This window comes from Pelecanus crispus, chromosome 5, assembly GCF_030463565.1.
Source record: "Pelecanus crispus isolate bPelCri1 chromosome 5, bPelCri1.pri, whole genome shotgun sequence".
NCBI classification, from domain to species: domain Eukaryota; kingdom Metazoa; phylum Chordata; class Aves; order Pelecaniformes; family Pelecanidae; genus Pelecanus; species Pelecanus crispus.
In genome coordinates, this window is record NC_134647.1 from 26,898,369 (window position 1) to 26,914,991 (window position 16,623).

The 16,623-nt window shown below is 36.0% G+C and overlaps 2 protein-coding genes across 2 annotated transcripts; one reads left to right on the forward strand and one right to left on the reverse strand.

Annotated features, from left to right (window-relative positions):
- Window positions 1-1,726: 1,726 nt before the first annotated feature.
- PJVK (pejvakin) lies at window positions 1,727-9,861 on the forward strand. Its single transcript, XM_009493583.1, has 6 exons — window positions 1,727-1,937; window positions 4,164-4,359; window positions 5,314-5,455; window positions 6,169-6,286; window positions 8,109-8,213; window positions 9,560-9,861. The coding sequence occupies exons 1-6, from the start codon at window positions 1,727-1,729 to the stop codon at window positions 9,859-9,861; spliced, it is 1,074 nt and encodes a 357-aa protein (XP_009491858.1).
- Window positions 9,862-11,598: 1,737 nt separating this feature from the next.
- On the reverse strand, window positions 11,599-16,596 carry FKBP7 (FKBP prolyl isomerase 7). Its single transcript, XM_009493584.2, has 4 exons — window positions 16,391-16,596; window positions 14,625-14,776; window positions 12,242-12,375; window positions 11,599-11,943 (listed from the first exon to the last, which is right to left on the reverse strand). Exons 1-4 carry the CDS (start codon window positions 16,594-16,596, stop codon window positions 11,782-11,784), a joined length of 654 nt encoding a protein of 217 aa, XP_009491859.2. The 3' UTR covers window positions 11,599-11,781.
- Window positions 16,597-16,623: the final 27 nt, after the last annotated feature.

Genomic DNA, 16,623 nt, shown 5'->3' on the forward strand with positions numbered 1-16,623 from the left:
ACATACTAAGCAAGAGAAATACAAATACATGTTGAATAAACAGTGCCAGCTGAGCTTAATAACCCATAGAAAACATAGTATCCTGTCAGTTATAAGACATACATGGGATAAAGCTAAATCAAGACTGAATGGGCAATTTTAATTTAAGAAATTCCTTAGCTTTTCCTTCCCTTTAAAACCTTTTAAGTTCTGTTAATGTGTTTTGACTGAGTAAATATGTACAGCATTTTTTTTTTTGTTAGTTCAATGTAATATGAATTACAGTCAGACTGAATTGCAGCGTTTCACATGATTTCAGTTCAAGGTCTATATATAACCAGCTTTGATTTTTCAGCACCCTCTAGAGTAAGCAGAAATCTCCAGCAGCCTTTCCTTTCATCTTAGATAGCTGAGGTAATATACTCCTCTTTTTGCCTTTTTATTGGGCTTCCTCTGAACGTTTAAAAAAGTATTGGAAAGAACTACATTGAAACATGTTAAATTAGTAAATAAGTGATCATATTATAAAAAAAGTCCTTCAAATACCTTCATGTGAAAACCCTACTTCAGGAAAAAAGCCAAAGTTTTTACCTGGCAACCAGGGATAATATTCATATTAAAGTGTAGCTTTACAAGCCTGTGGCTGACGTTTTATCTACTGTAACTGCTAAAAGAGTCTCTGGAAGATGTGCTACAAGGTTGAGCAGTTGTATGCTCACCACTCCTGCAAGAAAGTCAAGTCCTTGTTTACATGAGGACGGGTCGGCTCCTGCTGCCTCCCTCACAGATCTTCCATGGGCCTGTCTACTGACTCTCTTTTTTCCCTTTATGATTTTATATCTTTTTACGCTGGTGTTTTGCCTCTTGGATCCTCGAGCTGCTCCTTAATCCTATGTCAATAATCTCACTTCTGTCTGCAATTTTAATTATTTTGCATAATTCTCACAAAGTAGGGAATTTCTCAGCAGTCTGAGCCAAATACATTCAGTTGGCCTGTCTCAAAATGAGCGCTTGGGTCACAGACAGCTGAGCCTGTAGAAGAATAACATATAATGAAAGCCCACCGCTATTTCCCCCCTGCTCCCAGCCATCTCTAATCTTACGCTTCGGCCCAGGTGTTTCCGAAGACCTCCACACCACTTACTCCCCAGCTGAGCTTTCACAGGAAAGTTATGCAACTGCTGTTGAAAGACAATGCTGTCTCAGCAGACCTACCAGCTTTCACAAATGTGTAATTCAGGCAGTCTCCCGGAGTGCATCTGGGCTGCTTTGTTGGTAAAACACTAGAATTCAGCTGCAGCAAGGACCCAATGAAAAGTAATACATCAATAACTCCTACCAGGAAGCTAAGGGTTGCAAAAGTTACTGTCTTCTGTTTCTAAGATTGTAAAATTTGTCTTCAAACAGTGGCATTAAACTGCCAAGGAAAGGGCAACCATTTCCCTATCAGTTTACACTGGTAATTCATTATTCATCATACAGAATTAGAGAGCTTAACTGAAGGTCTTTGAGAGAAGTCTCGAGCAATACACCATAGAAGCTTGGTAGCTAAGATGCTGTTGATTCTTTCCAAGCAAAATGTAACTTGATCTAAAAAAACAGTTTGACAGTTGTTTTTTTTGTTTTTTTTTTTTAAACATGTTAATTTGTTTGAAAGAACACTGTAAAAAGAATAAACATGGGCTTGATGTCTGGAAGTTACACTTGATACAGAGCTTTTTATTATTATCATTACTAATGTCATAATATGTTTGCTGCTGCAACCAAAAACTTTGTTAAACAGGTTGGTGATGGAGGAAGACTAGTTCCAGTGCCCAGTCTCAGTGAAGCCGATAAATACCAACCTCTGAGCCTTGTGATTAAGAAAAGAAAATGTTTACTTTCAAAAAAATCTAAATTTGCTTCAACACCTTTTACATTAAAAGACATTCTTCAAGGAGAGAAAGAAATTTCTGCAGGTAAGATTTCTATCTTTCTTCAAAGTGGAAAAATGCATGTTTTCTAGTAAATACAGAACAGTAGACATAGTTTAAACTGTGCAGGTAGTATGATGGTTCTTTAGTACATGGGTAATAAAATTTGTCTTGCTTAGTCATGTAATAAATATTTAAGAAAAAAGTACATCAAACTGGTAAAAAAAAGAAAAAAGGACTTTCTGGAAAAAGAGTTAAAAAAAAAAAAGTCAGTTATACTAAAAAGCCTTGATATTTTCTGAACTAATATGAAACAAATTCAGTTAAGTCTTGGGTTTTTTTCACAAATCACAACAGATTCCTGATAGATGTATTGATGTATGTTGATTAATTGCTACTTAAAATTTGTTTTTGATGCTTACCTTTCTCTGTATACTTACTTTTAAGTATGGCCTCAGTTCTGCAGCACATCCATGCTAGTAATCCCCAGTGTTGAACTGGCTCTGCACAGGCAGAAGCATTTGACAACAGCTATCTGACTGAAGTAATTGGATTTCCATAAGATTTTTTTCCACATTTGTAATCTTTTTTTGTGTCTTTAAAGCCCTTAACTGTGTTTAGATTACCTTTGCTATGCAATATCAGAAATTTTTGAGGAGAGTCTATGAGAATTAGGAGGTGCAAAATTGAACTATATTGCCTGTATTTTCCCATACCTTCTTTTAAAAAGTCTGTGTAATTCTTGTTTACATGCTATATTTTCTCAAAACAGTTTCATTTATTTATTTTCTTTTGAAAAAAGGTCCATTTGGACAAAACTATTGATCACATTAATTGCACAACAATTGCATTAATTAAGAACTCTACTAAGACAAGCCAGTATGAGCACAAGAATACAAAAATACCAGTTGACCCCACAAAGGGGTGATTCCAGGACTCAAGCATGATGAAAAAAATTGGAATCCTACTAATCCTACTAGTCTTAACATTCAGGAAAAGTCAGCTGCCTTGCCCTGAATAAAAAAAAATTGCAAAATCTCATTAAAAAGTCTGAGAAATAGGTTGCAAAATCTCATTAAAAAGTCTGAGAAAAAGGTTGCAAAATCTCATTAAAAAGTCTCACAAAAACTTACTAGTCTTTTCTGTAAAGGTTAGATGTCACGTGTAGAACCTATTGTCCTTTAATGTAAGCAAAGATAACTTTGTAATTTAATTTCCTTTTTTATGTGACAAATACAAGCATTTGCAATCTTTTTAGAATTATTATTATGAACTTTGTTTTTGGTTAAAAATAAAGACAAACAGGATTCATACTGGGTGACTTTATAATGTCAGTTTATTCTAAAATCTTCAAAGGATTAAAAAAAAGGGTAAACCCCAGACTCTCAAATGTATTTGCATGACTAATGTCTGTGTTCTACCTGCTCTATTCATTTTAATTTGGCAGCCAGTGCATTCTAGTATTTTTCTGTCACTGTAACGGAAATGTATATAAGGTTATAAAGAAAGCATTATAGAAATGCTTTGGCACCTACCCTTTGATTGTACAAGAAATCGATGCAAACTTTCAAGTAAGTCAGAATTAATCTGTTGTTTTTCCTCAAAATAAACTGACATAGTCCCTGGAATCATCAGGCATACGTGGAAAGTGTGGTAAGTCTTTCTAATTGTGACATGTCAGGTAAAAGGCAAAGTTAATGTTACTGGCACACCCATGTCTCATTCACCTATTGCAAAAATGAAGGAATGTTAGGTTCATTTGTACTGCATCTAGGCAAAATTCAGAATTCACTAATGTTATTTTACACACAGTGGCTTTCATTTTGTTCCTAGTTTTAATATTCTGTGTGGCCTCCACTAAGCCATTTTGTGTTTCAGAGCCTCTGTCATTAAACCCAGAACACACTATACAAGCATAGTTTATACAAGTACCAACAGCATACTTACAGGTAAGAGTACTTCAGGAGAATAATGATAAGCACAGAAATGTAGAAATAGCCCTAATCACTATTTCATGCCCAAGACATATCACATGCAGGAGCATGAGCACAACTCTGCCAGAGAGAGGCACAGAAATCCCTCAGACCCCTGTGTACTCTCTTTCCATTAGTCATCAGTAGTAACACCAATGAGTAAGTGCTCAATGTAGCTCTGAATTTCACATCGAAATGGTTAAGCACAATAGGCACAGTACCATTTATTCTCTTCGTGCTGTGTAAAAATACTGCATTCAGACTTTTCATCACACAACATTTATCTTCTTTTATTCAGGTGTCTCATCTTACCAGTTGCTCAACTATGAAGACAAATCAGATGTTTCACTTAACGGTAGAAGAGGAAATCAGATAATGCATGATGTTGGGTTTGATGTTGCTGGATCAGATTCTGTTGCCTTTAAAGCTTCGTTTGGCATAGTGACCAAACATGAGGTTGAAGTACCAACATTACTTAAAGAACTTACTGCAAGGTTATATTATATATTTTCTTTTCTGGTTCCATAATTGCATGTCATATGGTTAGGTTTTGATTATTTTTAGCAAATCAATAGCAGTCACCATCTGATATTTTCCAAGAGTCTCAGGTTGGATCACCAGGATTAGACACATGACCTTCTGTATGACACAGACTGTAGAATTTTTCTGAATTAACTCTTGTTTGAATTACAGTGCATCTTTCAGGGGCGAAAAAAAGATCCAGAGAGGAAGAGTCCATCCAAGGTCCTATCTATGTTATGCCATACTATTGAAAATTTGAAATTTACTTCAGATGACATTACCCAACTTCAGGTTTCAGAAATAGGATTTCTTTGCCTTTGTCTGATGAACTAGAGTGCCATATGTATTATTGCCAATGTAGATAGTTCAAGGTTTTGTGAGGTTATTACACAGCCTTTTCTTTAAAAAGCAAAGTAGGTTTACCTACTTGAATTTTTCATAACCACCTGTGGCTCTTCTCTAAATGCAATCTCCATTTTTTTCAACATCCTTGTTGAGCTGTGGACACTGAAACCAAACTTGGTGTTCCTGTAGTGCTAGCGCAAATGTCAAACACATAGAAATATGACGTGACTAATTCTAGGTGTAATTCTCTAGTTTACATTTCAAAGATTATCCCTTGGCCATGATGTCATCCCAGTGAATCCCAGTGTCAGATGGACAGACCTAGAATTTGCCAGATGTCCCACATATCCTCTCTAACATTTGTACATTACTGGGTTTCCTTGAATTTTTTTAGTGCTTCTGTTCCCAAACACTGAAAATCAGTATTAAGTTTCCAGAGACCTCCTCAGTCAGTTGTTTTACTGCTATGAGACAGAAGTTACAGTGGTTTATTTACTGATTTAAAGTTACTAATTCTGTTAGGTGCTTTGTAAATTGCTAATAATCTCTGAATTTCCTTCCTGCCTCCCTCTTGATTTTAGAAAAATAAACTTTGATCATTGTCTAGTCCATCAATCAAGAAAAAGTAGGATGGAAATTTTGTGCGTGGTCATGGAAAGTATTAGAACTACAAGGCAGTGCTCATTAACTGTCCATACTGGAATGCGTGGAGAGACAATGAGGGTAAATATGTTTGAAAAAGTTCTGTAACTTAAATGGACAAACATAAAAAGCTCATTTTTATAAAGGTTATGGTTGAATTTAATTGCATTTTTACTGATGTAAGCTCGGAAAAAACTGAAGTAAATCAATATTACTGCACTGATGTAAACTGAGTTAAAAGTTGGTCTTTTGTTAGTATTGCTTATGTGACTGAGGGATGGGAAATGCATGAAAGGATGGCTAGACAATGAGCCATTGCTTTGGGTAAAGCCTCAGCAAAAATGTGGCATTTACTTCTTAGTTTGAATCTCCAATAAATGTATAACCTATCTTTCATTATTATGCTCATCTTCTATAACACATTGGAACTTCAGGTTGTTATTATTTCAAGGGTTGGCATCTTACTCCTTGTCTTATGTTCTTTCTCCCTCTCTCTCTTCAGTGTTTGAATAATTGAACCTACAAATCTTCTGAGGTTTCTCAATTACTAGTATTTATAAATCATTCACATAATTTTCAGTGAGTGATGCAAGTTAAGTTACTACCTCTGTATCAAGCTTTATTAAAATGCACAGTTGTTAATATAAAACTCTTTAGCTGTGAAATTTGATCTTCAATTTCAAAGCTTCCTCCTGGCATTATAATTCCCAATATATGCAGTTAAGATATTATTTTGTTTATTTTTTCATTTAAATTTGTAACTTTTTTTCTTTTGATGCTTTTCTAAATTATAGTTTCACATTATTGAAGATCAGAATTATAAAGGGCGGGACAAAGCCATTGTTTTTCCTGCGCATACAACTATTGCTTTTAGTGTATTTGAACTTTATATTCATTTGGATGGTAATTTTGGTAAGTGATATGCATTACTGTCATAACTGCTATTATTTATAATGATCCAATTTTTTAAATCAGTTTTCTTGCTCTTGATATACATAAGCCCTGATCCCATACAATGGTATGCTTTAATTTTATGCATATAAGTAGTCTGACTTTCTAAGGGAAACCATTCTTGAAAAGATAAACAGGGCAGGTGCTAGAAAATACTCTGTCATGGAAACATTTTTTAAAAGTTAAAGTTTGTAATTTTTTAAAAATCCTGCAGTTGCATGGAACAAAAAATCACTTCCTTATATTTCTAGCCTGTAAGGCACAGGCTTATGAGACCATCTGATCAGTTTTGCATAAAATAGGCAAGTAAAAAGACGCAAGTAAAAAGACCCAAGTAAAGAAGAAAGTGTGCAGAACTTCTAAACTAAGCTAACATTTTTTCTGTTGGGGCTTTAATTTCAGCCTGATACATCTTTACCACATATGGATATCTGAAGATATTTAGGAAGAAATAATCACACTTACTGGAAACTAATAAAAAAAATTGCGTAGCTCCTGTAAGTTTTTCTCCTCTTGGGGAAAGGATAGCGCTTATGTATTTACATTATTTGCACTAATTAAAGTGTAGTCTATAACATTATCAATCTTATCAACATTGTAATAAACCAGAAAGTCAGTTTAAGATTTGATCTAGTACTTGATCAATATCAAATGCAAAACTCCCCACTGACTAGAGTTATGTCAGATGAAGTTTTAACCACCAGATTCACATGTACTTAAACACAGAAACCTCTGTGAGAGTCACTCAACTGTTTCAGGAATTGCTTGACTCTCTATGACGTTGTGGCTTTCTGTAAATAACAAGATAAAACACCTGGTTAGAGAAGTAATGTCTATCTCTGCAGATCTGTACAGCACTACATTTTAAAAGTTGCAAATAGCTCCGTACCCTTTGGCACACACAGTATAAAACTTCCATGACAGGTACTCTGCATTGCAAAGCACCTTTTTACTGAACTGTGAGATAGCTTTACCCTTCTGTAAAAACTTTAAATATACTCCAAACCAGGCATAATTACTGGATTAGAAATGAAAGAGATAATACAGTATGGTAGTTCTTTATATTCACTTCCATAATGCTCAACATTGATTTCAGTTTTGAAAGTGTTTTAATTTTATTTTACCTTTATGCAATGATAGGCACAGTGTTTTTGCTAAAGTCATTATTAGTGAAATAATCAATGAAGCTGGAATTTTGTTTGCATAATTAAAGAGACTTCTCAACTGAGAAAATTTAAAACATGTTTTTTCACTTCCTTGTAATTGATTTTCCTCAGATTTCACTTTGAAGGTTTTCTTTCAAGTTACGGATAAAAGCTTAGGTAATATTTATTTTTATTTAAAAAATACCCAAGTTTTAGTAGTTGATTCGGTGTTTGAAGAGATGACTACAGAACTCACAGCCTTGCTTATTGTTTTTCATTTTTAGTTTCAAAAGAGATCATAGAAATGTTTCTCCTTCAGGAGCAGGGCTTCCATTTATATGATATTGACTATCTTAGTCCCTTAACATGGCTTATGGCCATGCTATGGCCATTGTGTATAAACCAAAACAAACTCTGGTGATGTATGTTGAAAGCCACCAACATTTTAGAATTCCCATTGAATCTGTGTCACTTGATTCTGTGGGCTATTACTGTGTGCAGTACTAGCCATTAAAAACACTAGCAAAGCTGCATTTAATCACTGTTAGCTTTATAGATTAGAAAGAATATTAAACTCTGTTGTGCAATTATTGCTTCTATATTTTGTTCTTCTAAAAACTTATTTTTAATTTTTACAGAACTCTGTGTGACTCCAATTTCAAAAGGAGGATTTGAAAAAGAGAAATCTGGATCATCTTCACTGACCAAATTAAGGAGGTTAAAGACTAATCTGTTTCATCGAAGTATGACTTTTGATATTTATATCCAGATGTCTTAGTTAATGCATGAAGAGTGTATTTTTGTTTCTTTAATTTGTGTGCAAGATGAACCTTTAAAGAAGAAAAATTTAATGGAAAATGTACATCTTCTAATTTCTTGTGTATTGAAATGATTGTGAAGTTATTAAAATTTATATTTGAGAATTGGACTCTTTCACAAATAACAAATTTATGGTATTGCTGTTCATTAAAACTCTAAAGATCTTAAAATAAAAACTTATGGCTAATGATAAACTGGTATGGAGTAATTATGCAACTACAGTTAACATGCCTATTTCATATGCTTGCCATTTACAGCTAGTGTTATGCAATGCAACTTATAATCTCTAAATAGTATTTCAGGGCAAGCACTTTAAGTTTAAATATCAAACCATTAATTTAAATATTTGAATGTACTCTTTAGGGTATATGTTCACACGGCAGGGACATGGGCAAGGTACCATCATAGTTCTCTCTTTCTCATTCCGATATGAATGCAACATCCACCAAAACTGAGTATCAATGTATGTAGCTATATTTTCTTCAGAACAAGATCCTATACTTTTAGCACTCCTTGGTCTAAGTATTTTGGAAATCTGCAAATCTGAGTGTGAAGATAAATGTTGAGCAGTAGACACATCCTTCTAAAGGCTGCTCTGCATAGGTGTCCTTGCTCCATTGTATCCCGTTCTTGATCAAAGGGCTTTTATGGACCAAGCCTTCAGTGCTGCTCCAGTCCACACTAAGGGAATAAATCTTCAGTGGGTATGAACACCTCAGCAGTGGTAGCTGCCTAAAAGTTTGTTATCCAGTCTAAACTAATAAATCCCTGAAGAGAGAGGAAAAAGGTAGGTAGTTCCAAAAGTGATTTCTTCCTGGGGTGTTTGGATGCTCAGAAATCTGCTGGAGTCCTCCAAATTTTCTAAACCTCTTAAGAATTGGTGGGGTTTTTTTGTAAATACTAGGGGAAAAAATGTGAATTTACAGTTTTTAGAAAATAAAACTAGAAATGCAAAAATAAAAATGGTTAAACAGGAAAGTACACCGCTGTGATTTGATTGATGCCTATCTTTTAGGTGCATTTCTAAAAATATTATAATTAACTAGGCCATATACAAAAATTTTCAGGCTTTTGTCAGTGTCTTTTGTGAAATTAAAGAAAAATTTTCATCACACAAGTCTTTTGATGGGAAGTAATCTACAACGTGGCATGTTTAGAATGGTTTCATGAATCAGTTGATATTTCCATAATTAGATTGACAGGTTGTTTTGTAAACAGTTCATAATGTAATGACAAATCATTGCTTCTTTTTTTCGTGTGTTCTTTCCAGATAAAAGAGTAGTACATACCATTGCTAACTCTGATGCTTACTTGGAGGACCTTTTTACAGATTATGATGAAAAAGCGGCAAGCATGACTGATATCTCTACAAGCTATCCGAGAGAAGGGTCTCATATCCGAATTAATTTACTTAATAACAACATCCCCAAAGGTCCCTGTGCCCTTTGTGGAATGGGAAGTTCTAAAAGGGAGACAGTCTATGGATGCCTAGAGTGTTCTTTTAATGGACAAAAGTACGTACGACTGCATGCTGTGCCCTGTTTTGACCTCTGGCATAAGAGAGTCAAGTAACTGAGCTAGGTAAGTGCCTGCTGTAGCAGACATGGGCATAACTGTGCCACAAAATTTTCAGACTTAGTAAATATGACTCAAACTGTTGAAATGCAAAACAGTGAAAGTGCAAAACATTTTATTACACTATTGTCTTCAAATTATTTGCTTCACAGTCAATGACCTTTTACTTAAAAATGCCCTCATGCATTCCGACATTGCTTTTCTTCTTTCTAGAACCTTCTCCTTTCATTATCATGATAATGAAAAATGTACTTTTAAACTGTATTTTCATAATGTCAAAATATATGCTAGAATTTACTTTAAGTTGTTTACACAAACTTGTTGTTAAACCCCAAAATGTTGCCTTTATCTACACTGGCATATGATGGTAAAATGAGACTATTTGTTAATAATTTAGTGTTCTCATGAAGGTTTAATTGAAGTATCAGATTAAAAAACATGCTAAAACTTAACCCAGTCTAATGTTTCATTTACAAAAGGGAAAAACTAAAACTAGGGATAGGCGTTTCATATTAGGATACCATTACCACATGTCAACAGTTTACTTAGATTACTAAAAAGCACCAGCCAGTCCACCTTCTGCATTTGGATTCTAGGTCACAGCTGCTCTTGACTTTCTTTTATGTGTTCAGAAAAAATTGCTTAGCAGAAAATGTTTTGGAAGCTTACAAAAATAACAAAACTGCATCCTTCCACCAAGACTTCAGGGGTGAAGGTCTTTAACCAGTAGATCTCAAGGACAGGAAATTAAGTCTGTGTTGTTGAGAATATAAACACTAGAGGGCACTATAGAATGGTGTCCAATACTGAGTTTGGGAGTGCTGTTGGTTAGTACACCGTTGAAGCTCTCCATGTGCTATTCTAAACCGGGAAAACAATTTAAAAATGTTTTTCTACCTTTTAGAATGATTTTAAGGATAACCCAGGTATGGAAGCTTCTTTACTTGCGCTGCCACTTTCACTGTGTACATCTGATTATTACATGTTGAATTGAATACAGCCATTGCTTTTCACATGAAGAGAGTGAAGTATGTTACACAAGTATTGTGATGACATCTGCATAAGCAGAACAGTTAACTGGCCTGAAGCACTGTCTATTAACTATTGCTACTTCTTTGCATATTTCAAAAGTGAGGGAAACCAGAATGACACCCAAATAATTCCTTAGGTTTATACAGAGTATCTCCCATCATCTTCCACCTCATCCAAGTAAATCACGGTAGTGTAGATTTTTAACTTGGTGCTGCTTAATAAACTGGCTAACTTAATAATTTTATTAAATCAAGTTTAAGAACCCACTTAAAATACTGCTTTTTCATGAACACTAGATTATTCATGTTAATGTTACATCAGAGGTATTTTAAGTTGCTTTAAAAACATTTGTGTTTTTATCTTGATATTCCATAGACAGTGTTTGTTTATTTTCAGGCCTTCTATAGTTAAATTTGCTGCAAATGGCAATTCTTCAAGAAGCTAGCCTAGGAGCCTGCAGAGGTTTAATAGAGTTATCTTCCTGGGATTCTGTTTTCCCCTTTCATTTTACAGGGGATTGAGAAGTATTCATCAGTTATGTTCTAACTGTCAAGAGGTACTGGAACCATTTTTGTGTGCTTGATAGGATAGAAATAATTATCTTCATTAGTATTTTACACAGTGAGAAAGACTACTGAGCAATACTGTAGATTAGGACATGACACAGGAACCACTAATAATAGAGCATGGTGTTTTCCAATTTTATTTCTTTCTTCGGAAATATCTTAACACATTTTATTAATTAAATGTTAAAAATAAGATTTTTACAGTCACCTTAAGAGAGATAAAAAGATGCCACTATAAAAAAAATACAAAAAATTCTGTGACAAAGTATTATTATTTAAAATTCAGTGTCCAGAAAACAGCCAAAGTTTTTTTAAGTACTTAGAGTTCATCATGCTGGTAGACGTTGTACTCCTTTGCTGATATGAAACCATCTCCATCATGGTCATTCTTCTTAAATATATCAGCTAAGATTTCATCATGGACTGAGGGATGACGTTTTTTGCCATCTCTTGCAAATTCTTCTTTCAAATACTGGCTTATCTGGAAGAAAAGAAAAAAGTCGAACCATTGTGGCTTTTACGCCAGTACTCAACAGCTATCTTCAAGGACACTTTGGGTATATACGGAAGTTATTGTGGCTCCAGTGCAGACATGTCTAAAGTTTGTTTCCCAGCAAGTCTGAGCCATACTAATGTATTAATCAACGCAAATTTCAGCATTGCACAGTGTAGTTTGTGTAAGCATACAGAAGTTTTACATGATGAACTGCAGCAGAGGCAGCTCATGTAAAGATAACACAGATGCAACTATTTATTCCAAATTAGTTGCATCATATTACCTCAAGTTCAGAGAGTTTCTTGTCACTGTCCTTGTCTATTTGCTTAAATGCTTCAACACTGCGAGGTCCCTTATTTACCGCATAAAGTTCAATCTCAAAGATCAGTGTTGCATTAGGTGGAATCTTGCCCTGTACTATGAATAAAAGAAAAAAGCATTTAAGAAATCAGAACCATGGTCAGAGATCACACATATGATAAATTCACATGTAAAGCATCTTATTTTTTTATTACAAAAGGCTGTGTTAATATTCAGATTAAACTCTGAATTTAAATATTATACAACTAGACAGGAAGGTTATTCAGCTTGTGTTAGATAAATGATTTTGAGAGAGATTTACAAACAGTATACTTCCCTGAAACAAAATTATATTGCTCGCATCAATTCAGGTACTTCTGAAAATTAAGAGAAGGGTTTGTGTTATCATGAAAAACAAGTATTCCTAAAGTTCTCGCACTTTGACATACTGTCGTATGATGGGGCTTATTGAGAGACCGATTCTAAGACGTATGCCATTATTAAATACCTGCAATCTCATTTAAAAGATTACAATAATAGACCAATACTTGTATATATTTTCTGTCTGAAGAAACAAGAAGGCAATATCAGGTTTTACCAACTTACTATGAATTACACCTATGGTTAAAGGACTTTATGTAAAATAGAGTTTAAAATATGCATCTCATTAGAAAGAAGCAATAGAATGTAAGTCATCTGATTCAGACAAAAACCCCTACTGGAATATTTTGTCTGGTCCCTGAAGAAAAAAAAAAAACATGTTAGACTTCATTATTCCTTTGTCAAAGCATTTTCTGATATCTGATGTAAAAACACCACGGCTTATAAACACAGGGCATTATATCAGGCATCTGGCAAAAAAAAAAAAAAAAAAAAAAAAAAGGGAACTGAAGAGAGACAGTAACAAACTAAAGAGGTCAAAATGTAAAGCCAAAAAAGCATCAAGAAATCATGCAGTGTAAAATTAAAACGTAAACATGCAAGTTGCTTCTATTCATAGCCATAGCCAGTAAGCATGACAGTGTAACCTCGGCATTTTGACAGAATTTTGAGCTTGTGCCCGTCCTTCATAAACTGAAGAAAAACTAAAGAATCTACTTTTTTTATAAACAGAAGGTAAACAAAACTATTACTCACACTACTCATCTAAAATATCCATAGTAAAAATGACAGGTTTCAGAGTTCAAAAGACTTTAATCTTACAAGCTTTAAAAATGTACAAGTTTTAAATATATCTAAATATAAATCATGGTTTATACACTACTTATGAAAGAAAGATACAATACTAGAATTCAGTGCCAGTAGTTTACAAATATACATACCAACAAAGGAAAGATATGTAAAGATTTAGAAAGCCACATGCATCTTTTGTAATTCAAGATTAGGCAGGCATCTTCCCCAGCATGCAGGAATACGTTGAGACAGAGGACAGATATGCTGTAGAAAAATAATACTTTCTTGAAGTGCTACCTAGAACAAACAGTTAACACTAGTATTAAAGAAGGTACTTTTTTTTGTGTCAGTGTTTTTCCTTGTTATGAGACTTACTTATTAAAGATTATGCTCAAGGGGAAAAACTTATTCCTAGTAAACTTCACTGGCTACGATGGAATTGTATGAAAGACAAAAACTGGTGCATGGAATTCTGACATATCACTACCAAACAATTATTGTAGAGCAGGAGCTACCTTTTCACAGAAACTACTACACCCAAGTCAGAGCTGAGTTATCTACAATTAAGAGCGCTGAAACACTGCATAAAACTTTGACTGGATTTTTTTTTTTTTAAAGTAGACCGCCCACTTTAGCATCATAAACTCAAAACAGATTTCAGGCATTGCACTGTTGCAATTATTATGTAATGTGATGATGTCGTCCATTAACTATCCAGACTGTAAGCAGTATTTTCAACAAATTATTTCTACTTAAGATTAATTCTGTGGCATGCACTGGATTACATTCCATTTTGCTCAAAAGACGCAGAATGTCATTAAAAGGCTAAGCAGGTAGAAGTCAAATAATAGGAACTAAACATGAATAGCATATAATAGATTAAGACAAAAAAAGGCTGATACGAATGATGACGATGTTTCTTTTGCTGTCAATTTTTCGTATTATGGCAATACTTGGAAAAACACATTGGGTGCCATGTACTGAATTCTACTGCAAACTGCAAGGCCTGGGCGTGGGTTTATGATGAGGAAAACTGCACAGGAATGAGCAGGATTAGGCTGCACAGCTGCAGTCATCACCTTCAGTGCCTCAAAAAATAATGGAGCACCAATTCTTACAGTCATTTACAATACTGTATGTTTGAAAGGGTAAAACAGAGGAAAGAAAGTTTAGTATTAAAACTTCTTTTTTACCGTATCCTTGCTGTCCATATGCTAACGACGGAGGAATGATCACTTTGCGTTTTTCACCAGGACACATATTCATCATAGCAATATCTAACCCTTTTATGACTTGTCCAACACCCAGAACGAACCATTTTGGATGACCTTCATTTTGCGTCCGACTATTAAAAAGAATTGTGAATGGTTAACAGTGAATTTAGTATTTTATGGTTTTTTATATAAAAATAAATTAGCAGTCAGTAAAAATGCACATTAGATTATTAGAACCCAAGAATGTTTAGAACGCAAGACTATAAAGTATTAACACTGTTTTTCTGCTACATTTGTAATTAATTTAAGGTCAAATCTTGAGATGTGTAAGGGGAAACTTCCTTTTGAATTCAAAAAAAACAAGTAAAAAAAGTAACTTATTACAAAACCATCCATTCTTCCTGATCATATACATTGTCTGCCAGAAACAAGTGGCCACTGTAGGAAGTCTGCGAGAAGAGGAGTGCTGGGAGCGATTCAGTGCTAGGAAGTGAAAATGTCTTCAGCAGTTCACATCACTGTGGGATGGGATAGGATGGAGCATGCAGGGGTGTGTTGGGGGAACCTGGCAATCTTGGCTACAGTACTGTGTGCTCACACACTGCTCTGTCCAGATTAGATACTCAGTGCCTGAGCCAGCTTCTGGTCATATGAGATATCCCCAGTATGGGAGCTACACTGAACAGCGACTAAGCAGCACGTAGCTCAAAAGTCAGAGGGCAACACTGTATGTGCCAAAATCAGTCACTTCAACAGGCAAAAAAAATGCAAGTAAAATGGTACTGTTAAATGTAGAATTATCCTATACTGATTTTTTTTTTTTTTAAATGATACATGTGGGGGGAACAAATCAAGATTTTTGTAATAAACTAGGCTACTGTCTGATCTGTCCAAATACGGGTAAGGAATGAGCCAGGTACCTGACGGAGAGGAAAGACTCTCCTCCATAGTTCTGCACAGGTGAGTCCTGAGTCCATCACTAGTAGGATGCACCACCATTAAAAGCAAGGCACTGTAAAAATAAAGCTTTTGCACAACGGTCTCTGTGCAAAGCAAGCTAAAGCAAGCTGAACCTGAAGATAGATGGAGGACATGAAGTGAAAAAGCAAAAGCCTAAATGCTAACATTGGGGCAAAGAGGAAGGCAGCACAAATTGAGGAGGGAAGCAGTGACAGGGAAGGGGTGTAAAGACTGCAAACCACTAGCATAATGCGGCTGCCCTGCACAATGCCAACTATGTAGAAGGGCATGCTGTATTCAAACTGCTGCCTAAAATAGTCTGCGTCCCTACCAGGAGCTCCTCCTCCAAACCCGAGTTTTTCTGCATAGATTACAGCACAGAACATGGCAAGTGATAATACGGTGGGGTTTTTTCACCCTGCCAAAGGGGTTCTCCACGTGAGGTGTGGGCTACAGGCTCTCAGCGACCCTCCCAGCTGGTTCCCTTTGCTGGCATCGGCCGCCAGTCTCAAGCATGGCTTTGGTTTCCAGCTTGCCTCAGCGCTGGTCCCTCTTGACCCTAGGTAAATCCTATATCCGTCAACACTCGGCTGAGGAAAAACAATGGCTGAGACGGTGGGAAATTACTAACGCTAACGTGGTTAGCGCGGACTCCAAGCTGTGCGCAGGCAGCTCAGCCGGGTAAGCGGGACCCGCTGCTCCTGGGGGCGGGCAGGCTGTGCCGCGTACACCGCCGGGCTGGGGCCTACCCTCCCTTCCACCGGCCCGGTGCCCTGGGGGCCCACCTGCAGTAAAACTTGGATCCATCGCTGGCCAGGAAACCGTCGTAGTGCGCGTTCAGCAGATCCCCCTTCTTGCTCTTCGGGCTGCAGGCCTCGGGGAGGTGCAGCACCTCTATTTTAACCTCCTCCGCCGCCGTGCCGCCTTCGGCCTGCGCCGGGGCGGCCAGCAGGGCCAGCGGCAGGAGGAGCAGGGTCAGCCCGCGGCCCATGTCGCTTCGAGGAGGCCGCCGGCGTGG